General features: G+C 59.6%; 2 protein-coding genes across 12 annotated transcripts in view; one reads left to right on the forward strand and one right to left on the reverse strand.

Annotated features, from left to right (window-relative positions):
• PEX14 (peroxisomal biogenesis factor 14) overlaps positions 1-5,935 on the forward strand; it is a 149,198-nt gene extending 143,263 nt beyond the window's left edge. For all 3 annotated transcript variants that reach the window (XM_017503864.2, XM_017503873.1, XM_037729610.1), the window contains 2 exons: positions 2,440-2,531; positions 4,736-5,935. In XM_017503864.2, coding sequence (XP_017359353.1) covers positions 2,440-2,531; positions 4,736-5,192 — 549 coding nt within the window. In that variant the 3' untranslated portion in view covers positions 5,193-5,935. The remainder of the gene's footprint in view (positions 1-2,439; positions 2,532-4,735) is intronic.
• A 6,429-nt stretch (positions 5,936-12,364) lies between these two features.
• CASZ1 (castor zinc finger 1) overlaps positions 12,365-23,461 on the reverse strand; it is a 163,488-nt gene continuing 152,391 nt past the window's right edge. For 8 of the 9 annotated variants that reach the window (XM_037729639.1, XM_037729621.1, XM_037729624.1 and 5 more), the window contains 7 exons: positions 23,119-23,457; positions 21,432-21,630; positions 20,209-20,380; positions 18,457-18,608; positions 18,046-18,187; positions 17,237-17,536; positions 12,365-15,291 (listed from right to left, as the gene is read on the reverse strand). In XM_037729639.1, the coding sequence (XP_037585567.1) occupies positions 14,177-15,291; positions 17,237-17,536; positions 18,046-18,187; positions 18,457-18,608; positions 20,209-20,380; positions 21,432-21,630; positions 23,119-23,457 (2,419 nt within the window). In that variant the 3' untranslated portion in view covers positions 12,365-14,176. The remainder of the gene's footprint in view (positions 15,292-17,236; positions 17,537-18,045; positions 18,188-18,456; positions 18,609-20,208; positions 20,381-21,431; positions 21,631-23,118; positions 23,458-23,461) is intronic. The other variant, XM_017503884.2, reaches the window with a different exon arrangement.

Raw genomic sequence — 23,461 nt, forward strand, 5'->3', positions numbered from 1 at the left:
TGGAACAGACAAGGAGAAGCGAGTTGCATTCAGTTCACCAGCACCAGCCCCGTCCACACTGCAGTGCAGCGGGCAGGTTCTCTAGACCTGGCTTTCACGGGTTCCTGCAACCCTAGGGAGCCACAGCCAATTCCCGAGGCAATGTCCATGCCTCACTGCCCAAGTCCAGGGTCAGGCTGCTTAGGTTATGATCCTGGTCCTGCCACTCGTTAGCTGTGTGGCCACAGGCAAGTTACTTAACCTTTCTGAGTCTTAGTTTCCTCATCTGTAAAATGGAGCCATAATGGTATCTGCTTCGTGGGGCTGTTCATGGGCTCAGAAGGGTGCCTGGCTCCAGCTGGCTCGCAGGATTGCACGCCTAGGTTCTGCGGGTGGGTAACAGGGGTCATCCCTGAGGCAGTGTCAGACAGATGGGGCCTAGGAGACAGTGGCCTGCTGGCTCCACAACACCCACTGGCTCCTCTCTGCCCCTTGCCCCACAGCTCTGTGGCCGGCAGGCACTGCATCCTAGCTGCCCCCACTGCCCAGGCTCTGGAGAGTCCCATCCCGAGTTGCTCACCAGGGAAAGCCACTCCCAGTGCATGGCTAGGCTTGAGCCAGTGCTCAAATCTTTTGCATTTGCAAAACCCACTAAAATGGCAATCGTTGCATTTTCCGTGGAGTCTGAGGTGTCTCTTGTGAGAGGGTCCCAGGAATCTCCCTCTAGACATCTAACCCACACACAGAGGTGCTGCCTGCCCTTGCTCCTAGGGCGGCTTCCGGTGCTAGTGGCCACTTCCAGCCACCGTGCAATGCCTGTTCTCTGAGGGTGGCCGGTCCATAAAGCACCAGGAAACCTAGCGCTGGGCCTGCCTGCTCTCCTGGGTCAGGTCATCTTTTGGGTCCATGGTCTGCCTATGGCCAGAAGCCATTCCGGAAATTGGAAAACTGTTTTCAGGCCTTACGCATGAGATTAAGACCACATGTTATGTTGAAGAAGAAGTGGGGGCCTGGGATGTGCTTGGCGATGAAGGGGGCTGGGCCCTCAGAGGTCCTCTAGCTGGCTCTGCTGCTGCTGTCCCTGGCCCGCCCCAGCCTTCTCTCCCAAGCTGCAGTGGCCACCAGCTTGGCATCTAAACTCGTATGTGTGAGGACTTCGGTTACCCCATAAACCAAAGACCCGGAGCTGTGTTTTCTCAGCTGTAATGTAAGTTTTTATATCTGGCTTCCAAACTCCTACTGGAGCACTGTAAAAAATTAAAAAGAAGAGCTTTAAGTAATTAAAAAACCTACATAAAACTGAAGGCTATGAGTTTTCTACAACTATTTTTTAAAGAGACTGGCTAAAAAGCCCCAGATGTCAGATTTTATTTCTAAATCCTGGCATCTGGCAGCATATGCGTTTGGAAATCCGAGTCCTTTGTAGGCCGGTGAGTGGAAATTGCTCCCTTGTTAATGGGCTGCTGTAGCTTTCAAGGTCTCAGAGAAGCCAGAACAGTGGCTCCTGGGTCCTCCCTGTCTGGTGGTTTGGAGTGAGAACCCTGAGGGGCTGTGTCCGAGGGTGGCAGGTGGGTGACACACTCACTCTCAGACTGGACTGCCCGGGTTTTCCTTCCTGAGACCTGTAGGCCCTCCGAGGGACTTCTCCCTGCAAAGGTGTGCCAGCTGGGCTGCTTGCTGGGGTGACCCACAGCAGCCCCCACCCCATGTCAGGTGCCAGGCCTCCATAAGCCAGCCCAGCGGCCCGAAGCTGGGAACAGCTAGGGAACGTTACCTCTGCCTGCCTCGGGGAAGCAGTGTCAGGAGAGCTGAAATATTAATCTGTGCACTGAGAGACAACCTGGGGTGGCCTTCAGCCTGGGCAAGGTGGGCCTCACACAGAGGCCTCATGTGGAATTGTCCTCTGTGCACATGCCACAAGCAGGTGGCTGCCGGCAGCTCCCGTTTGGGGACCTCTGGTCTGGCTGTCCCCTTCCCGGTCTATACCAGCAAGATTTGCCAGAAGTCAGATGTAGTTCTGTGGTTTATCTGGAAAACAGTGTTACCCTCAAAGGGGAAGGGTGTGCGTGGAAGGATGGGGTTTGTCAGAGACGGTGGCTGTTTCGTTTTTCCACCGTGGGCCATCTTCAGTCCCAGACATCCCAGAACTCACACTGCAACCACACGCCTCTGCAAGTCTCTCAAAGATTCCACAACACCATGACGTCATCTAAAAACACGTAATGATTCCTTAAGTCATCTGATGTCCAAACAGAGTCATGGGAATGTTTAAGGATGTCGTCATCTGAACAGAGATGTGGCAGGCAGGCCCTCGAATGGGCAGTGGCAAAACCTTCCCCCAGGCTCCCCAGAACAGAGTGCCCCGCCTGCTGCCCCTGCCTAGGTCCTCCGGCAGCCACAGGCCCTGCCCACGCCACCAGGGGCCCACCCTGAGCCTTACTCCCTGTGCTCTGTTTTCAGGCCACCACATCCACCAACTGGATCCTGGAGTCCCAGAATATCAATGAACTCAAGTCCGAAATTAACTCCTTGAAAGGGCTTCTTTTGAATCGGTAGGAGGCGGGGATGGGGGCCCTGTTCTGGTCGGGCCTGGAAACGGGGACTGGGAGCTCCGGGGCTTTCTGAGGCATGGGAGGGATGTGGCCCCCAACCCTAACCCTAAGGACCCCATCTGTCTGGGCGACTCAGGCACTGGGTTTGGGACCTTTTGAGGTTCTATTTTCCTTCCCCAGTTCACCCCTGCTCCACTACAGAGGTGACGGTCTGTGCCACAAGAGTTTTGAAATACGCAGTTTCCAGACCTGTCAAGACCTGGTCAGGGACAGCTTGAGCCAAAAAGCAGGGCCCTTGGAGCAGAGGAGAACCTCCTGGGTGGCTTCTCCTCCTTCCTGAGCCCCAGGTGACCACTCAGTGACAGGTTTGTCCCAGAGAAAGTCCCTTCGGGGGTGGGGGAGTCTCTGCGCTTTGTACTTGGAAGGGTTCCATGACTGAAGACATGAGCAGAAGCAGGCCCTGCCCCCCCAGCTTCTTGGTTGTCCCCCTGTTGTCCCTCGGCAGTGACAGCACATGGTCACCAGTGCAGCCTCGGAGGTAGGGTGACCAACTTGTTCTGCTTTGCCTGGGATTGTCCTGGTTTATTTATTTTTTATTTATTTATTTTGAGATGGAGTCTCACTCTGTTGCCCAGGCTGCAGTGTAGTGGCACGACCTTGGCTCATTGCAACCTCTGCCTCCTGGGTTCTAGCAATTCTCCTGCCTCAGCCTCCTAAGTAGCTGGGACTACAGGTGCCCACCAGCCTGCCCAGCTAATTTTTTGTATTTTTAGTAGAGGCGGGATTTTGCAGTGTTGGCCATGCTTGTGTTGAACACCTGACCTCAGGTGATCCACCCGCCTTGGCCTCCCGAAATGCTGGGATTACAGGCATGAGCCACCGCGCCCGGCCTGTTCTGGTTTTTTAGAACTGAAAGTCCAGTGTCCAGGAGCCACTCTGTCCTGGGAGCCTCGACGGTGGGCCGTCCTCCTGGGCTGATGCCCTGAGGGGGCCTCGTGTACGGTGTCCCTGTTTCCCTGCTGGACTGGGTTTGGTGGTTGCTGGGTGAGTGGTGTGGTGTAGGGTAGGCCCTTCACTAGGGTCCGGGATGGGGTTCAGAGGGTTCTTGCCGCTCCAGCCGGAAGACCCCATTTTCCAAGCAACTTCCTGGTGCTCCCTGAGGAAAAAAGCATTTCCTGGAGGTGGCATGGCCACTCTGAGAGGGGCCAGAGTATTGTCATTAGGAGAGACCCTCCGTTTCCCTAACCTGGATCAGTGCCTGAAGGCTGGGGATGCAGGGCAGGCGGCGGGTGACTGTGGAGCCAAGAAAACTGCACGCAGAATGTCTTGTTAGCATTTAGGATGCTGATGAATAAAGCAGGCCTTGGTGTGGGCCCTACGCAAGTGGGGTGTGAGGTGGGAGAGCTGTGTCTAAGGCCCCTGCTGGGGGGATAGCCTGTGGGCCTGGCTTTGTCCTGGCTCAGGCAGAGATGGGCTGGCCTGTTGAAGAGCTCTGTCTCTGAGCGGTTGCCAAGTGGACCTGACCTCCAGGTCCCTCCTGGAATTGGCTTTGGTCTGGGCTGGCTGCTGGCCCAGGAAGGGAACACGGAGCAGAAGGGAGAGCTGGCTCCTCCCCGTTGAAAGTGTTGAGCTCAGAGGTTTTCTAGCAAAGGGCACCACCACCGCCCTTTTGTTTCTGATGTGTCTGACCCCCAACAATGGCCAGGGGTCCCTGCCTCCACCTTTTGCTCAGGCCATAGACAAATTGGGACTGTGGCTTAGGTGTCTGGGGTCCCCAGTCTTAGCCCTTTTAGGCTTCTCCCCACCCTGTCGCTCTCTTGGCCACTGGAGTGGAGGCAGGGACGGTGCTGAGGATTGGGAGGAGGCAGGCTCCTGTGTGCCAGGCAGGTGGTCCTCGCCCAGGGCAGGTGTGGGGGCACAGGGGGGACCCTGGGCTGTCAGTAGGGGGACCCTGGGCTGTCTGTAGGGGGACCCTGGGCTGTCTGTGGGGGCACAGGGCACTCCTGGCATCTATCTCAGCTGTAGGATCTCCAGCTGGCCAGGATGCTTTGCTCCTGAAAGGAGGGGAGGGAGGGCTCCGTCCTGTCCCGTGCCAGGTGGCCCTGGGGAAGCAGCTTGGAGCCCTTGAGAATGAGGGAAGGTATAACCCTTTGAGGGAAGGAGTTTTCACTGCCGCCATCAACCTTTCCTGCTTCTCCCACCAGGCGGCAGTTCCCTCCGTCCCCGTCAGCCCCGAAGATCCCTTCCTGGCAGATCCCAGTCAAGTCCCCGTCACCCTCCAGCCCCGCGGCTGTGAACCACCACAGCAGCAGCGACATCTCACCTGTCAGCAACGAGTCCACGTCGTCCTCGCCTGGGAAGGAGGGCCACAGCCCCGAGGGCTCCACAGTCACCTACCACCTGCTGGGCCCCCAGGAGGAAGGCGAGGGGGTGGTGGACGTCAAGGGCCAGGTTCGGATGGAGGTGCAGGGCGAGGAGGAGAAGAGGGAGGACAAGGAGGACGAGGAGGACGAGGAGGATGACGACGTGAGCCACGTGGATGAGGAGGACTGCCTGGGGGTGCAGAGGGAGGACCGTCGGGGCGGGGACGGGCAGATCAACGAGCAGGTGGAGAAGCTGCGGCGGCCCGAAGGTGCCAGCAACGAGAGCGAGCGGGACTAGGGCCACGCCCGCCTCCAGCCCCGAGTCCAGTGTGCCGGTGCGTGCCCACGCCCTGCCTCCCGCTCTGGTCCTGGGAGGGCAGCTTGGAGCCCAGGTAGGGGACAGAGCTGTCCTCAGCTGCACTGCAGCATGGCGGCAGCGTGGAAAGTCACATTTCTGTCCACCTGGCCTCCTCTCGCCTGGCCACTAGCCCCAGCCCCAGCCCCAGCGGCCTTTGGCTTTGATCTCAAGTCAGGCCAAAGGCAGAGAAGCCTCAGGGCTCAAACCCCTGCCCAGCCCCCTCTCCCGGACAGACGCCTTGTCCAGGGTATGTGTGCTGAGTGTCTTGACTATCGTGACACCACGCATGGCCAGAGCTAGTGTCCCTACTCCCTCCCAACTCCTCAGTGGAGGAGGCGCTGCGGTCCCTCTGGTGTCTGCCGTCCCCTCTCTCCCTGGGCCCAGCCCTGGACCCCTCAGGTGCCTGTCCCCAGCCCCAGCTCCCCCCGTGCCCCGTCGTCCTCCCAGACAAATGAAACCACGCTGCGCTTCTGATGCCCTCGCTTGCCGTGTAATGGTTCAGCTAATCCCATGGCGAGACGGGCGCTCCCTCCCTCGGAGGAGCCAGGCACGGGGCCTGACCAACAGCCAGCTCTGTCCTTACCCCCAAGAAACACATGTTCATTTGTGTGATCATGTATAGACCTCAGAACGGAAGATAGGACTGTATATAATTGTAATAAATACCAGTTGCCACTATTTAATTTCTGCCTGTGGCTCCCTGTCTCCTCACGGCACCCAGGACCCGGGCCATCTCAGCGCAGGCTCCAGCGGGTGAAGTGTGGGTGAGGCAGCTCACGCCCTTCCCCGAGGCAGTTTACGCTGCTCAGCCAGAAGCAGAGGGCCTTGTTCCTTGTCGGGTGGCTGCCGGAGGGCGACACTTTGCTGACTTCGGGAGGAGCAGGGACCTCCTGTGACTGTATATAGACCTTATTCGGGGTGAGGAGCTCTCCTCCCTAAAATGGATGAATGCTTCCCGGGGAAGGAGTGTGGCATCCTCTGTCTCCCGGTCTCCTCCGGCTCTTGCCCTCCCAGTCCCGCTTTCTACTTCACAGAGCATTTGGCTAACACCAGAAGAGCAGAGCCATGTGCTTCTCGATGGGTGCTCCTGTTCCCTCCAGCCCCCAAGGGTCAGGTCCAGGCTGGTGGGCCGCAGACGCCGTGATGTCCACGTGCCTGTGTGGACACAACGGCTTCGGAAATACGAAGTCCTGGGTAGCCCTGCAGTTGGGGCCTCCATGCACTCGCCCTGTCCTGGGGAGGGAGGAGGCCACGCAGTTGGGCTGAGACTTGGCTTAGGGGCTGTTTTGCCCCAGATGTTTTGCTTTCAGCCCTTGCAGCAAACCCTTAACGCTGGGACCAAAGGGCCCGCTGAAGTGACGGGTCCCCAGGCCCAGGTCCACCTCCACCCACTGGAAAGTCCCCGGGACCGGCCTGCCCCCACCAGCTGGAGAGACCCTGGGGGGTCATCCCCACCCACTGGAAGGTCCCCGGGACTGGGCCGCCCCCACCCACTGGAGGGTCCAGCCCCAGTCTGGTTTCTGGCCTGCGGGATTGTGTCTTTCATGCTTGTCACCTCAAAGGACACTCCTGCAGCTCCTGTTTCCAGCCACGTGTCCCCCAGGGACAAGCAGAGCCCAGTTCCGAGTCACACTGCCTTGTTCTCCTTTTTTCCTGGCCCCCTTACCGTTCCTGAAGAAGCATGTGTCTCAGTTCCCAGGGGCTGCCACCCTCGCCTGGATGAGGGGGTCCTGCCTGCCAGGCCCCAAGAGTCCCTGTGTCTGGGAGCAGATGGGTGGGCCAGGCCTCGGCCAGCCCTGGGGACAGTGACTGCCCATTTCCCCCCCTGGGCCCTGCTGTGCCGCAGGCCTGCATCGTGGGCGCGTTGGTTCCCGAGGAGTCCCGACCCCCTGCCATTTGCTGCCCATTGGCCATTGTAACTTTTTAGAGGTCCCTCCCAGGGACCAGAGGGCAGGTACTCTGGGAGGGAAGGGAAGCCAGGGCTGTGGAGTCGGTGCCGTGGAAGTGAAGTGCTAGCTCCCTGGCTCCATTTCTCCCTGGAGAGCTGGGGCCACCAAGAGAGGGATTCCCTGGGGCTTCACCGTCCCTGGGGTGGGGGCAATAGAGGCTTCAGGGGCGAGCACTCTCCAGCCTGGGGGGTCAGTGGGCCGGCTCATCCCTGAGGCTCTAGTGCAGAGGAAAAAGAGACAGAAACCTGGGCCCGGAGGCCTTTTGCCCCTGTGGGTCCTGAGCACCGAATTCGGCTTTTGAGGACAGAGAGTCTGGCGTGATTTCAGGGAGAGAAAAACCCCTCCCCAAAACGGCAGGAGTGCTGCCTAATAAAGTCAGCTGCTGGACCAGGGAAAACAGCCCTTTGAAAAAAAAGCCTTTCATTAGAAAAATAATGCATTTCATCCAAATAAGGTAAAAATATTCGGAATGGGGCAGAAGTAAGCAGCAGGCAGCGCCTGTCAGGCCCTTTCTGGAAGGGAGAAGATTATTAAACTCAATTACAATGTATTTTTATAGAGTGTCTTTTAGGAAGGAACCAGCCCCGTGCTCAGAGGCCGAGGGACAGCTGCCCTGACCTCACCGCGGACCAGCTCCCTCGTTCCCGGGGTCTGTCCCGGCTCCTCCGGTGACTTGCTGGTTCTGCCTTGGGCAGGAGCATCTTGTTTGGGAGGACAGGGGACCTCCCTTGATGTTTGCAACACGCAGGAGCAGGCCAGGAGGCGGGGGAGTTGCCTTCAGGGGATGGTAGGGTCTCTGCCGCCAGGGGCTGCCCCATCCTTTAAAAGCCAGGGCTCCCAGAGCCAGCCCCATCCCAGGAACCCCGCTGGGACAGGGAGAGCCTGGGTCGGTGGAAGAGGCTGCTGAGTTTGTACCCACGGGTGAGATATGTAGCAAAGCCGACCCGAATAGAAGGGACAGAGATGAAAGATGCGAGAAGCCGCCACCTGCCCATTGGCTCCCTGTGTGTCCAGAGTCTCTTTCCTTCTTTCTTTCTGTTTCTAATAAAACACATCTGAGCAAGCTGTGTTCATCCTTCAAGGCCCTCCCACCCAGGTAGAGGTGGGAGAATTTTCTAGAAGTTTTCGTTTCTGGCCACTGCCCCAGAGCCCAAGCAGGGGCCATTCTCCAAGGGTCAGACAGCTCCATCCCCAGCGGTTGACTAAATGCATGTGTTTGTTTAAACTAGTTTCTGCCCAGGTCCCAAAGAAGAGGTCAGAGACTCCAGACACGGCAGGCATGAAGGCGCCAGTGAGACCCCCATGCAGGTGGGGGTTCCACCCTCAGGTGACGTGCTGGGGTAGCAGCCAGGCAGGCCTTGAGCGCCCGGCCGCTCTTCCTGCCCCTGCTCCTTTGCTGTGCACAGGGGCTTCCTGCCCAGGGCTGGGCCACCGCCTGGCCGGAGGAGCCACACCCGAGCTGGCACGTGCTGACTTGATGTGCGCATGCGTGTGGCCCCCTCACACTCAGGCAGGGCCCAGTGGGGCCTGGTCCTCTGTGAGATGTCCTCCTCCCCTTCCCCCACACCTGCCCACGCAGGCCACAGCTCAGACCACAGCCCTCAGGCACTCTCTTTAATGCAAAACAGGTCTGAAATCTCGCCTGGCATTGAGGGATGACTTTACCTGAATCATGAACAAACCTTAATAATTTACTTTCATCGAGCACTTTAAAGTTTGTGTTCTCCTAGAAGAGGAAATGAGATAGATGTACTATATGTAAAAAGCATGCCTGAAACCTTTTCTTGCTCTACGACAGATACTAGAACCTTCTTTTTTTTTGAGACGGAGTCTCGCTCTGTCGCCCAAGCTGGAGTGCAGTGGGACAATCTTGGCTTATTGCAACCTTCGCCTTCCGAGTTCAAGCGATTCTTCTGCCTCAGCCTCCTGAGTAGCTGGGAATACAGGCTCCCCGCCACCACACCTGGCTAATTTTTTGCTATTTTTAGTAGAGACAGGGTTTCACCATGTTGGTCAGTCTGGTCTCAAACTCCTGACCTCAGGTGATCTGCCCGCCTCGGCCTCCCAAAGTGCTGGGATTACAGGCGTGAGCCACCGCACCTGGCCAGGACCTTCTTTAAAGTGACAGAGTCATGGCTTTAAACACCACTCTGACACTCCGGGCCTAGGTGTGTTATAGACCGAGAGGGAGGAGCAGCATCAGGGAGGCTCTGGGCAGGGAGGTTCTTTCTTGGAGAACCCTGCCTCCCTCCAGTGGTGTGGGGTGTGGGGCTTACCAGAGGCCAAGCCACTGGGTCCAGCTTCTCCAGCGCTGGTTGTGGGCCTCCTGGGAGCAGATTCCTGCCTGACTTGCCCCAGAGGGTGCCGAGGCACTTCCCAGCAAGGGTGGCAGGGGCCTGGCTCCTTCATTCTCAAACAAGGCCCCAGGATTCCAGCCCTTTGGAGGGCCCTGCTGCCAGCCCTGGCCCTAGGCCAATGCCACCTGTACGGTTGGGGTTACCTCCCATGACAGTGGATCGACAACTGGCCTTTGCCCAGCGGCCTGGTATGCTGCCCAGAGAGAGAGAATTGCCTGTTGCCGTGTCCAGGCTGGGGCAAGGCTGCTTGGTGAGTGCCAAGGCCCGGCGCCCGCGGATGACTCAGGCTGCTGGTAGCGCCCCTGCTGGGCCAGGTCTGTGGGAGGTGGGCAGGCCCCTGAGCTCAGCCCTGAGCCTGTGTGGCGGGTTCTGGCCCTTTCCAAGAGGTTACAAAACTCTTGAATTTGCCCCAGTTTGGGTGTAGGAGCATCACACACCACAGCTAATTAAATCCCAGAAGGAAAACATGCTTTACTGCATTTCCTACTGAGTCCAACAAGCCACAGGGAGTGCCGTGGGCCCGGGGCCCGGCCCCACCCGAAGCCGCAGGCCCCCTCCCGGCTCTGAGGGGGCGGTCTGAGAGTGGGCACACATGCGTGGTGGGGGTGTGGGCTTCTCTCCACCCTCTGGGGCAGGGCCTGGGACGTGGTACCACGGGCTGGCCTGGGTGCAGCGTCCTGCAGCCCTGAGATGCCTCTGAGAGGTCCCTGAGTCCCCGTGCTGCTTCCCTGGCTGGACTTCAGGCCCTGCCTGTCGTGTGGCTAGTTCAGCCCTGGGCGAGGCCTGCTGAGGTCCATCCAGGCCCAGAAGACCAGGGGACAGTTTTGGGGTCTGGCCTAGGGCAGCAAATTGGCCTGAGTCCCCATCCTCCCCTGGGCCCCAGGAGTCAGTGCTGCCCCAGAGAGCTGCCCACCGTGCTGGGGCCTAGAGGGAGCCCTGTGGCCGCACCAAGCTGGTCGGGGCTTGGCTCCCTGCCTCGCTTCAGGCCCCATGGGAGGCCCACCAGGGCCTGGGAAGCTCCAATAATGGTTTTAATTTGTTGAACTTGTGTTTTATCCCATAAATTAGTCACTGTTTTATTTAACAGAATCAAGATATCCACAAACAATAGGCGAGTTCCAACTTGAACATTTTAATAAGACAGAAAAAAGTATATATTTTCGTGTCTGTTACAAACATATTTATGTAAATACCCTGTGGGCCGCGTTCCAGGAGGAAAGAAGAAAGGGAGTGCCCGCGCTGGGGCTGGGCTGGAGACGTACTTCTGCGGTGGGAAATGATATGGGCCCGGGCGCTGTGGGCTGAGGCCACTCCCCTGCTGTCCCTGGTCCCTGGTGCCTGGCCGGCTGGTGCCAGGCTCAGTGAGGGAGATGCGAACCTCTCCAGCCCCCTGAAGTCTGCCTGTTTCCTCGTCATGAAAGTGGATGTGACATCCCTGTGGTTGGGGTGTGACAAACCAGTAAGACTCCTCAGTGTGGAAGACCGTGGCTGGCCCTGCACGTGTCCTCTCCTCAAGGCCCTAGGAAGCTCCGGACACCTGGAGGCCGGCTCAGGGCAGGGCTACCAAGGTGATTCCCACGATGTGGTGTTGTGAGAAACCAGCCACCAGTTGGAAGTGTCAGGGCAAACTCCTGGAGCACCTGGGAGGCCTGCACTCCAAGCTAAGCCTGGTGAGCACTCTGGCCACTGTGCTTCCAAGGGAGCCAACCACAGTGCCACCAGGGCTGGCAGCTCAGGCTCTGGGTCGGTGGCTATGAACCCAGGAATTATCAGCCCCCTCTGGCTCTGCCACCCAGTGCTCCAGGCAGGAGCCGAGCCAGCATCCGGATTGGATCCGGGTACACGCCGTTCCCAGCCTGGGCAGGTCCCTGCAGGAAGGAGGAAGGAGCCGAGGGAGGAGGCAGGAGGGTGGCCCTGCCAACACCGGCCCAGCAGCCCAGCAGGAGAGGAGAGGGTTGGCTGGGGTGGGTGTCCTGGGAGGCCACAGAGCCTTTGTCCTACCCCCCCCAGGCCTTGGTGTCAGATGGCTCTGCCTGAAGGTGGCTCCTGAACCCCAAGTGGGGGCTTCAGGCAAGGCTGGGGAGGAGGCCACACTTCTGGCCAGGCTAGGCCTGAGCCCCATATCTCTGTCCCCAATAGCCTGGGAGAACCTGGCCTCATGCCTAGAGACAAACTGGTCTGTTCCCCCCTTTTCCTGTCAGGGTCCAAGGGTTCCCAACTCCGCCCCCCTCACCCTACTGGTGTAGCTGGGTCACGGATGCTTTTAAAAATAAAAGATAACTTGATAGATTTTTTTTCCAGTTTTTATTGAGTGAAAATGTCAAACCTTGCATCAGTCATGCAAAAAAAAAATCAAATAAATAAAACACATATATTAAATTTCTAATAGCACTAAATTCAAGTGGAAAAATATTCAGTTCTTAATAACCAGGTGCCGAGGAGACCAGATTCAAGTAATCAGAGCACACGCTGTTCAGCTCGGGTTTCACGTTCTGCATTTTTTTGTCTCAAAACCTCTCTATATATCTCTATGTATCTATATATGTATATACATATAGATATATACACACACATATGTGCATACATGTTATTTTATATTTATATATATACACATACATAGTTATAAAACATTAAAAAGAGCATTGGTGGATCAAGCATTGTCTTCCCCACAGAAATAAAATAAAACAAAAATTACACGTTAAAATTCAAAATGAGCTAGCAATGGCTTATAGTCCTAGTGTGCAATATGAAGGTTACAGAAGGCTAGACTTCGCACCGTCGGCATCTTCTTTTTTTTTTCCTTTTTAGTTTGATTTTGCTACATTGAAAACGTGTGTGTGTGTGTGTGTGTGTGTGTGTGTGTGTGTGTGTGTGTTTTTCCTTTACAAAACTCCTTCCAAAGGCGCCCGGGGCCTGTGGCTGGTCAAGGTTTGGGCAGAAGCTCACAGCAGCACGTGGTGTCCACAGAATTCAGGAGGCTCTGGTAGGGGCTGTTTTAGAAACAATTGATTTCCTGTTGAATCAGGTACGCTCCGTCCGACCATTCCTCCCTCCCTGTGCCCTGTCCAGTTCGGGTGGTCCTGGCTTACTGGCTGTGGGCAGCCGAGAGGACAAAAGAAAGGAAGAAAAAAGGGAAAGTAAACCACTGCCCCCCAGTTGAGCCAGGTTCCCCGTGGAGCTCTCTGGGGAGGAGGCCTCTGGGTGACAGCCTCCGCCCCAGCCCTCCATTCCCTGCTAGGCCTGTTCTCTCCCTCCCTGTGGCCCAATCTGACACTAGTTGGTGGCCTGGAGTAGGGGAGGTGGGCAGGTGTGGCCTCAGGTAGCCTGCCCTCATAGGGTACTCGGTCCCTGGGCACCTCAGAACCACCGGCCAGATGTGTGCCTGCCAGGTCAGGCCCTGGCCTGGGCTCCAACGTTCTCATCATCTCCAGGCAGGGGGATGTTTTGCAAAGGGAACCAAATCTGGGTAGACTGCACCAGCAAAGAAGCATCCCAAACAAAGTAATAAAACAAACTGGAAAAAAAAAAAGCCCTATAAAGCCACACACATCACCAATAGAGAACTCAAATGTTAAATTAACTACAGACTTGGATCAACAGTAAGAGTCCTTTCTTCTTGTCTCTATAAAATTCAAGTTAAGAGTTGGAATCACGCAGCTCCCATCAGTGCTAGTGTGAAGACAGACAGCCTCAAACTGTTAAGGCCTCTACAAAAACACGCTGGACCAAATCCCACAGGAGGAACAGGGCTGACCTCCGACCTCAGGCCGGGCCGAGGCAGGTCTGCACTCACCATGCCTGCTTGCTTCCTTTTTGTTCTATGTAGAATAATAACCTTTACAGGAAAAATACTGTACAACTTTCTTGTATTTTTTTCCACTTTGAATATTAAAGCCAAAACCAGGCGCATCCTTCCTGTTTCCACCCCCAGGGTGGCCCAGACCCTGTCCCGGCCCCCAGCGGGCTGCTCTGGATTTTGGATGCAGCCTCCGTTTCCCTGGGGCGGAGGCCGGGGCCAGGGAGTCCCCACACAGACCCCACCCAGCCCTGGGGGAGCAGCCGGGCCCTGGGTTGGGGTGGGGCCGAGCTGGAGCTACTCCCAGGAGGCTTCCTCCGCGGTCCCTGTAGTGTCACCCGTGCTGACCGCCTTCTGCTCGTCTCCCCCTGGGTAGGGGGAGGATCCTAGCTGCATGAGGGAGGCCCCGCCAGGGGCTCTAGGGGCCACCCCGCCCTGGTGGCGCGGGGTGGGGGTCCCGGTGGCCCCCAGCGCCCGTCCCAGTCCTGAGCAATGGTCGCGGAGTGGGGCGGCCGCGTGGAGGGGCGCCGGGGCGGCGGCCGAGGGCTGTGCCCCCTCGCCCGGGACCCCTGCTCCTCGGTCCCCTACCCCGGGACAAGAGCACCTTCTGTTTCCCTGAAGAGACCCGGCCTCCCTAGAGCAGGGCCGCCGCCGCCTGTGTCCTCGGCCGCGGAGCACCAGAGGGGTCCCCGCCTCTGTCCTGAGACGGACTCGGGGTCCGGAAGCACCGGCGGGGCGCGGGGCTCTGCCCAGGGGGCGTTTCGCGCGGGGCGGCGCCGCTCCCGAGGCCGAGGCCGCCGCCAGGGCCACCCGCGGGCGCCGCTAGGGCGAGGAGGCGGCGGCGGGCGCGGGGCCGGGGGCACCCAAGGGCGCCAGCGCCGCCAAGGCCGGGGTCCGCGCGCCGGCGCCCGCCGCCTCCGCCTCGGGCAGCGACTCCTCCGAGTCGGTGCGCAGGTCCTCGTCGTCGTCGTCCTCGTCGTCCTCGTCGTCGTCGTCCTCATCGTCGTCCTCATCTTCGTCGTCCTCGGCCTCCTCCTCCGGCAGCTCCAGCTCCTCCTCCTCGTCCTCCTGCGAGGACTCCCCGGCGGCGGCGGCGGTGGAGACGGCGGGGGCGCCCTCGCGCGGCCCGGGGGCGGCGGCTTCGGGCGGGCCGGGGTCGCCCGCGTCGCCCAGCGCCAGGCCCAGGCCGGCGGCCGCCGACTGCAGGAAGAGCAGCGAGCCCGGCTCCGCGCCCAGCGACAGGGATCCGTCCAGGCTGACGGGCGGCCCGGTGGCGGGGCCCTCGGCCGCCGGCTCGCCGCGCTCCTGCTTCTCGTGCTTGCGCTTGTGCGAGTCCATCTGCGACATGCCCACCACCGTGTGGCGGCAGCCCGGGAAGGTGCAGTGGAAGTGCGAGCACTTGAGCTTGTACTTGCAGTCGGGCACGGCGCAGTCGGCGCTGGAGCTGAACTGGCAGAAGCCCGCGGCGCTGATCACGTCCTGCTTGCCGTGGTGCTTCCGGTGGGCCGTGACCTTGGTGCTGTCGGTGCAGCGGAAGCGGCAGCGCAGGCAGTGGAAGTGCGTGCTGGTGCCCGAGAAGGGGCAGTCGGCGAAGTGGCAGCTGAGCGAGGCCTTGAAGCGCTTGAAGTCGTCCAGCACCAGGTTGTCCACGCGGTCGTGGTGCTGCGCGTGCTTGTACATGTGCGTGCGCCCGCAGAACTTGTAGCCGCAGTTCTCGCGCGTGCAGTGGTAGTGGGTGACCTTGAGCGAGAACTGGCAGGCCGCGTCCTTGCAGTCCTCGTAGAGGTCGAAGCGCCGGAAGCCCTCCAGCATCATGCCCTCGTCCAGCATCTTCCGGGAGGACGCCGTCTTCCGCCGCTTGCCGAAGGGCGACATGTCCTCGATGATCCAGAAGCGCTTCTTGGCTCCTGAGGCTGTTGGCATGGAGATGGTGTTCCCTGGGGAGGGGCGGGGAGATCAGCGCAGAAGAGGTGCCCACGTGGACACCATCCCAGGGTAACACCCACACGGGCCCCTGACCTGGCACGGCGCCAGAGGGAGGCATTTAGGGAGCCCTCGGCTTCCCCTGGCTCAGGAGGCCTCTCCTGCCCCCCCACACCCAGCACAGCAGGGGTCCCGGGCTTCCCCTCCTCATCCCCCACCGCACAGGCGTCTGCCCTGGGGTGGCAGCCTAACCAGCTCTGGGGTACGTGGTGGCGGCTTCCTGGCCAGTTTGGGTGGGAAGTGAGGACACGTCCTGGCGCTAATTGAAGCTGAAGGGGGAATCTAGGTCGGCAGAGTGCAATTACCCAAGTTGGACCCGGGCCAAGACGCCAGCTAGGCCTGCCTCTAATGAGGGACAGGCCGGCTCCTTTCCTGGCGGCCACCGGCTTCCCTGGCTGCGCCTGTTTGCACAGGGGGAGCTGCCTACTCACAGTAGGGGTGCCAAGCACCCCAGGGCTGTGCAGCATGGCAACTCCCTGCCCCGAGGAGCACTTTGTCCTTGGTACCAGAAGGTTCTTTAAGGTCTTGTTGGGGTTTTCTGTCCCAAGGGCTGGGGGAGCGCATCCCTGCTGCAGGACTAGGCCTCAGGGAGCTAAGTGCCTCTGCCCTCAGCTCAGAGGCTTTACCTGGGTCAGGGCCAGGGCAGGGGCTCAGCCAGGGGGAGCTGAGCCCATCTATGCCCAGCTGGCACAGACTGCTTCCCGGGATTTAGGATGCCCCCCTGCCAAGGCCAGAGTTGTAACCCTTTCTGGGAGGCACCTGTGCTCCTATGGCCATGGGTAAGGGGAAGGAACCCCAGCTCCTGCCAGCGGCGTAGGCAGCTGGTCCTGGCTCCCCACGACACCCCCACAAACAACAACAAGAGAAGCTCTCTGACCAGCCCCACCAGAGTGGGGGTGGCCTCAGCGCCTCCCACATGGTTGACCCGCCCGGCTCTCCCAGAGCCTGCTGAGAAGGCCTGGCAGTCACTATGGCCACCAAACGAAACGTCTGCCCTGCCCGTTTGAGGCCAGGCCCCATCGCCCACCCCGAGTGGACAAAAATGGAGAGAAACTAAGGACTGTGATGGTGTGGCAGCACCCAGGCAGGGGACAAGGGATGGCCTCAGGTGAAAAACCTGGGTGGGTCAGGAGCTGCTATGGGTCTGAAGTCACAGGATGTGGTGATGCCGGAGTGGAGCTTCCAATGGCCGGAAGTCCCTGAGGGTGGGAGGCTCAGCCCTGCCCCAGCCATAACTCCTGGGGCCTGTGCTCAGGCTGAACGTGAGGCAAGAATCACCAGGGGAGTCAGAGCCCGGGTGGTGTCTACACTCAACGGATGGGGTGGGCAGATGCCATCTGTGTGGGTATCAGATATGGGGGTGGGATGGGATGTGCCTCTGCCCTGAGCACTGCTGAGGCCTGAGTCCTCAGAGATTACCACTTCCCGCTCAGCTTTGGGGGTGGGCTGGGTTTCAGGCCGGGATCTGGACCATCTGAACCTGGGCAGGCCCCAGATCCCAGCACACCTTCCGCAAAGCATCCTCTGCCTCTCCCTAGGGCCAGATCCCAGGGGGCCTCCTGGGAGTAGAAGGGACATGTCCTGCCTCGCCCCAGGCCGAGGGAGGCAGATCCCGTAGGGCCTCCGGCAGGATTGCCCATTTCTGGGCCTCTGAGCAGTTGTGAACAGGGAGAATCCCTGGCGGCAATACTCTGGGCTGCCCAGCGCTGAGCAGGAGCCACGAGGAGCTGTCTTTGTGACGGAGACCACACTGTCTAGTCTCAAAGATGCTTGGCTGTGAGGGGTGCAGAGCAGCCCCATCCGTGGCTGGCTGGCTGCAGAAAAGGGTCAGGCCCCGGAGCGTGGTGTGGAGGGTGGGCTGGGGTGACAGACAGCAGTGAGAAGGCGTGTGCGTATTACCTGCAGCATCCTGAACTAGGGGGACGTCACTTTTTACTTGAGTTGGAGTGGCAGTGATGGGCGGGAAGCTGGGCGGGCTGCAGGTGGGGTGGGCCAGGCCCCGGCTGGCTCCGAGAGTGGCACTGAGCAGAGAGTATGAGAGACAGGACGGAGAGAAGAGGCAGGGGAGGGGGGGGAGGGGCGGCCGGAGCATGGCCGGCGAGAAGGATGGAGTCGCTGGCGGCTGCGGGGCCGTGCAGGCAGCCTCGTCACCAGCGGCCGCAGGTGGAGGAAGAGGAGGAGGAGGAGGAGCCGGGCAGCCTGGAGAGGGTGGAGAAAAGCAGAAAAAAAAAAAAAAGAAACCAAAACAAAGAACAAACAGAAAGAACCAAAATGAGAAACCCGATGGCAGAAGCAAGTATGGCATGAAAATGTGTGCACGGATGAGAGAGAGAGGGACACAAGAAGAGGGGGCAGGAGGAGAGAGAGGCGGGGCGTGCCGGGGATCACGTGGGCAGGTGTGCCGGGCAGGGCCAGGTGGGAGGCAGCGGAGGAAGGAGGGTGGGGCTGCGCTGTTCCCGCTGTGGCTCAGAGAGGATGGGCCCAGGGTCCTCTCCTGAAACTGACACGAAGGGCAACGCCGGGGAAGCGGGAGGATGGCGGGAGGGGCCTCGGTGACCCAGTGCCACAGACCAGCTGGCTGTGCTGCACACCAGCCTGTCCTCCTTGGAGGCCATGTGCCCTGGACCTTCTGTCCCAAGCTGCACCCAGTGGGGCTAGGCTTTGGGAGTGGGGCCTGGCCCTGCCAGCAGACCCCGCCTGGTGCTCACCTGCCGCTGTGCTCTCGTTGCCCACGGGGGTGCTGGAGCAGCTCCGGTCCATGGTGGATGACTCGGATGACATGGCACCCGGGCTGCAGCCGGTGTAGTCCACGCACTCATCTGTCTCAGCATCCATCAGGCTTGGGGGGCCCTGGAAGGACATGGGGGTCCCTGAAAGTGGGGCTGAGGGGGATGCTGCCTGCAGTGGGCAGGATGAGGTTCCAGGCAGCACAGGCCTGAGAGGAGAGTGGGACCGTGATGTACTCCCAACATCCTGGCCGGGCTCTCACCTGGGGGGCTCTCACCTGGGGGGGCTCTCACCTGGAGGGACTCTCACCTTGGGGGGCTCTCATCTGGGGGGGCTCTCACCTGGGAAGGGGGCTATCACCTGGGGAGGTCATCACCTGGGGAGGTCCTCACCTGGGAGGGGGGCACACGGTCGAAATTCTTCCCCAGCATCCTCCGCATGTGCTTCCGTGCGTGGGAGGTCATCTGGTGCTTGAGGAGGAAGGAGAACTGGCAGCCCTCCCGGATGCAGTGGAAGTGGCTGTTCACCTGGTTGTACTTGCAGCCTGTGGACACAGCCCCACCTGGCATGAGCCCCCCAGCTGGCCAGCACTCACAGCTTCCAGGGCATGTTGGGCACTGTTCTGGGCTTGGGGGCAGTGTGGCCTACAAGGCAGATGGTGTCTGAGGACAAGGGCCTGAGCCGGGGCGGCACTCTTAGGAGGAAGGTCGGGAAGTCCAAAGCTACCTGGCCATCCACACCCTGGGCCTCCTCTCCAGCCTGGCACAGAGGCGAGTGACAATGCTCGGCTGGCCCCCATCCCCTGGCCCACTGTACACGAAGAGGTGCACAGCTCCAGGGCAAGGGTGGTCCCTGTCCCCCAGGCTAGTCACCTCCCAGCAAACCACCTGTCCCCATGTCTCTGCTGGGGAGCCCGGGTGCTGCCGGCCCCTCTGCCCAGCCCCCAGCCCCCAGCCCCCACTGCCTTGCTCTGGGCTGAGAACAAACAGAGCAGGCGGGGCTGAAACAGTATCGCAGGGCAGGTGAGGGCCTGCCCGCTGCTATGGCGCCTGGGCCAGCCAGGTGTCTTCTGTCATCCTCCAGCTTTGTTTGGCCCCAACTATCACCAAAAACACAAGTTGGGTAAATAATGGCAACTGCAGAATGCCCTGACATCTGTAAACTGAGCCCAGGGACCACGCAGGCCGAGAGTGTTGATCCTGTTGCCATGGCTACCAGCCCTCTCTCCCTGGCTGAGAACTCCTTTTTGAACTCATACTTGAAGGCAAGGGTTGTTTCCTTTCTTTTCTGGTGGTTGACTTTGAGTACATCACCCTTCACTTACAGAAGGGCCAGACTGCAGCAGCCCCACCCCTACTGCGTGACCACCGAGTCATACCAATGGGCATTGCCTGCAGCCCGGGGGCCTCTGCTGGGCGGCCTGGCTCCCGCTTGCCCTCGGGCTCCGGTCTCTTTCTATGGAGATTCCTGCCCCGTGAGTAGGCCACGCACAGGGGCCGGGGGCTCAGCTCCCAGTAGCACAGCTACCTCTTGGGCATCTGTGGCTTCTGGCTTCCCCTTCCCAAAGCCATGGCAGTCCCTTCCTGGGTTCCGGGTCACAGGTGCTCCAGCTGAGCCCACGGGGAACTTGACTGTTCCCCACTAGATCTAAGCCACCACCACTGTCACCACCCCCACCCATGACAGCACCCAGCCTGGCACAGAGCTGTCCCTCCATAAGTAACTGTAGAATGGATGAACAGACCAACAAACTGTAGTTCATTTCAGACAAAAACCTCATCATTAAAGCCATGGAAAGAGATCCCAGAGCAAAGAACTTTGAACTCCTGACTTCCCTGCTAGCCTCTTGATGAGAAAAGGAAGACAGAACCACGCCCAGCCCCCGGATGCTCATGACAAGGTCCCAGGGCAGCTGTCTAGGGGTGCAGTGGCAATGCCCTGCCATTTATTGCTAGGCTCTGTGGGTTTCGACTGCTTCAAAAGCTTGACAGTGCCTAGCCTGTGATATCTGGGACATCATTAACAAAACATGGAGCCTGCGGTGGGGGACAGGACACGGGTACCAGGAGAGGAGGCCCAGGCCACCGAGGTCACGGTCTTGCTGCCTGCTGGAAGTCCCTGCCCGTGGCCCCAGCCCTCGGTACCTAGCCTGCCGCACTCCTCGCGCTTGGTGAAGTACTTGAAGCCATTGGCTGCCCGCCGTTCCGCCTTCTCATGCTTCTTGATGTGCCAGGGCAGCTTGGTGGTGATGTTGGTCACGAAGTAGCAGCCGGTGCGGAGGCAGTGGTAGTGCCCACGCATTCGGAACTCGCAGTGCTGCGGGAGACACAGGAGGGTCAGGATGGGTGGGTGACTTCTGTGAGCTCCTGCCTGCCCCGGGCCTGAGGTTGAGGTGGGCCCTTGGCACACGTGTTCTTCTGTGCTCAAAAGCTGGTGATCATAGAAACACCTTCCACGTGTTAAAAAGCAGTGCAGGGCCAGGCGTGGTGGCTCACACCTGTAATCCCAACACTTTGGGGGGCCAAGGTGGGCGGATCACCTGAGGTCAGGAGTTTGAGACCAGTCTGGGCAACACAGTGAAACCCCATCTTTACTAAAATACAAAAAATCAGCCGGGCATGGCAGCGTGAGCCTGTGGTCCCAGCTACTTGAGAGGCTGAGACAGGAGAATTGCTTTATCCTGGGAGGCAGAGGTTGCAGTGAGCCTAGATCGCATCACTGCACTCTAGCCTGGGTGAGAGTAACACACTATCTCCAAAAAAAAAAAAAAAAAAGAAAGAAAGAAAGAAAAGCAGTGTATGCCCCTTAGTCACTGCATGACGAAAGCATCCTGCCCTGGTCACCTCACAGTCCCTCTGCAATCCCATACCTACAGCAGACATGGTGAATCTCTGGTAACACTCTTCCCGTATGCCCAGACCCGGGCAGACATCACTGCTCTATCCTAGCGCACCTGGGCCCAGGCTCCCCTCAGGCAGCCCCTCCTGGTCTTGGGGGTCAGGCCTTTAAGGTGTATCTGATCTGCCTTTCCTGTGTAGGCATGCACAATGGGCCTGTTCGAAACTTCTAGGGCTTTAGAGAAAGGGGACATAGCTAGTTCCAGGATAGGCAAGAATGATGTCAAGGGCACGGTGCCTTCCCAGCATTCAGTCACCACGGGGAGTTAGACCTCACCAACTTAGCACCTATCTGGACCCCTGCCCAGGGGCCTAGGGGCAGTCGGTGTCCTTTCCAGAGTCCTGGAGACCCATTTAAGCAAGATGTGAGAAACGGAGTTTCTGCCCAGAGGTGCCTGTCCTGTGCCCCGAGCTAGCCCCGCACCTCCCCTGCCCCCTACTCTGCCCCTGGGCCGGCCCGCCATGCTGACCTGGTTGGGACAGAGACACTGCAGGGAGTAGTAAGCAAACTGGTCTCGCACGTTCACCAGGTTGTTGTTGGGGTTGATGTGGTCCAGGCAGTGGGACTCGGCCTTGCCAGAGGTTTTGCAGACATACTTGCAGTTCCCAAAGAGACAGTGGAAGTGGAACTTGTTGGCATACTTGCAGTCCGTCGCGAGGCAAGGATCGCTGGAAGGAAACCACAGCCCAGAAGGTCATTGCCATTTCCAAGCCCTCCCTGCTGGTGTCCTGACTTCGCTTGTGTTGGGGTTCACTGCCCCACGACCAGCGGTACCACCAAGAGGGATGGCCCGGGCTGCCGTCCTGCGCAACAGGATGACTCAGCCGGAGACTACAGATCCCAGCATGCATTCCTGCCTCCTTTTAGGAGCTCTGCAGGATGCACAGGAATTGCAAAATGCAAGGTGCCCAGAGCACTGCATGCTGGGACACGTAGTTTCCATGGCCACACCTCAGGATTATAGATAAGGATGGCTGTAAAACTTCTTGGATCGGAAAATAAGGATGGTGCTGCCAGCCCTGGCGGGGTGCCGTGGGGCCCTGGCTGGCGTGGCATGGGCGCTGCCGTGGATGTGGCTGACTGACAGACTGCAGGCGGGTGCTCGGCCCTACCAGGAAGCACTGCTGCCGCGGCCCTTAGCAAGCAGAAGCGTGTGCCTGGTGTCAGCTCCTGGGGGCTCACAGTTGCTGGGCTCCCCAGGGTCAGCTCAGCGCCCATAGTACCCACCCACTCAGAAGACTTCACTCGCTGGCAGAGTGGGAGAGCTGCTGGGAAGAGGGGGTGTGCTGGCCTGCCCTGGGCAACCTCCAGGATCCAGAGGGGTGCGGGAAGACACTGGTTCCAGCCTTCCATTCTGGTTTGCAACTCGGCAGTCCGCTCCCAGGGGACCCACAGTGGGCACTCTGACCAGCCTGGGAAACCTGAGCTGCCACTCTGGGGAGGAGTACAGGGGAGGGGAAGCTGGTGGTTGAGGGACGGAGAAGAGTGCTGGGCCCCTTCCATGCTACGGGCCCAGCCCCAGGTGCTCAGAGAGGGAGGACAGCTGCCACTCAGGCGGTATAAATAATCCAATTTATTACTTTTATTGAGAACAGGAAGCCGCACACATGATGATACAAAGTCACCGTTCTCCCTACAAGGAGCCACCACCATCCAGTGAGGAGGGTCCCTTCCACCCAAGAGCTCAGAGCACTGTGCAGGCCAGTGATAGCCAGGAAGGGCCTGGCCCCCTCACTCCAACCCATGACTTCTCATGCCCTGCAGAGATTCAGCCGTGGGTGTGAACCACAGAGGAGGCCAGCACGGAGGCCCGGAGGGAGACGCAGCCCTTCTTATCAGGCTGGGAGATGTCCTCTGAGGACCACCACGCCCAGCCCACCCCAGCTGGCCCTGGCAGGATCACCCTGTGCCCTGCAGGAGCAGTGGCTACTGCTGCCACCATCGGCCCACGCTGGCTGGCCTGCTCTGGGACAGGCAGTGAGGTAGGAGCAGCAGCATCTTTGGCTGGAAGAACATCACCCAATGGCCATGCCCAGAGAGGCTGGGGACAGCCAGCACCATCCGCAGTGAGGAACAGGGCCTCCTAGCGCCCTTGCTAGCACCTACTCCCGAGACGCGAGGGGAACGCGGGACTCCCGGCTCATCGAGGGACTCACTTCTCCTGGAACTGGAGGAATCCGGGTTTGACCTGGGGCTTGGCGTTCTCTAGAGAAGTCGTTGCCAAGGGCGAGGCGGGCAGGTGAGGCACTGACGCTGGGATCTGAGACATCTGGGGGATGGCGGAAGCCAGCTGCTTCCAGGCGAGCAGGGTGGGGGTGGAGGGCACGGAGGCCAGGCTGGGGGCGGGCCCCTCCAGAGAGGACACGGTGGCTGTGGTGACAGGAGGGACTGGAGGGGACGAGGGGTCCATGGGAGGTTTGGTCTCGGTAGCCGAGGCCGGGAAGGCAGCCTCTGTGTTTCCTTTTGCGGCTCCTCCCTCTGTCCGGAAGTGGAAGCTGC

The sequence above is a fragment of the Cebus imitator genome, unplaced genomic scaffold (assembly GCF_001604975.1).
Source record: "Cebus imitator isolate Cc_AM_T3 unplaced genomic scaffold, Cebus_imitator-1.0 Scaffold15, whole genome shotgun sequence".
In the NCBI taxonomy this organism is placed as follows: domain Eukaryota; kingdom Metazoa; phylum Chordata; class Mammalia; order Primates; family Cebidae; genus Cebus; species Cebus imitator.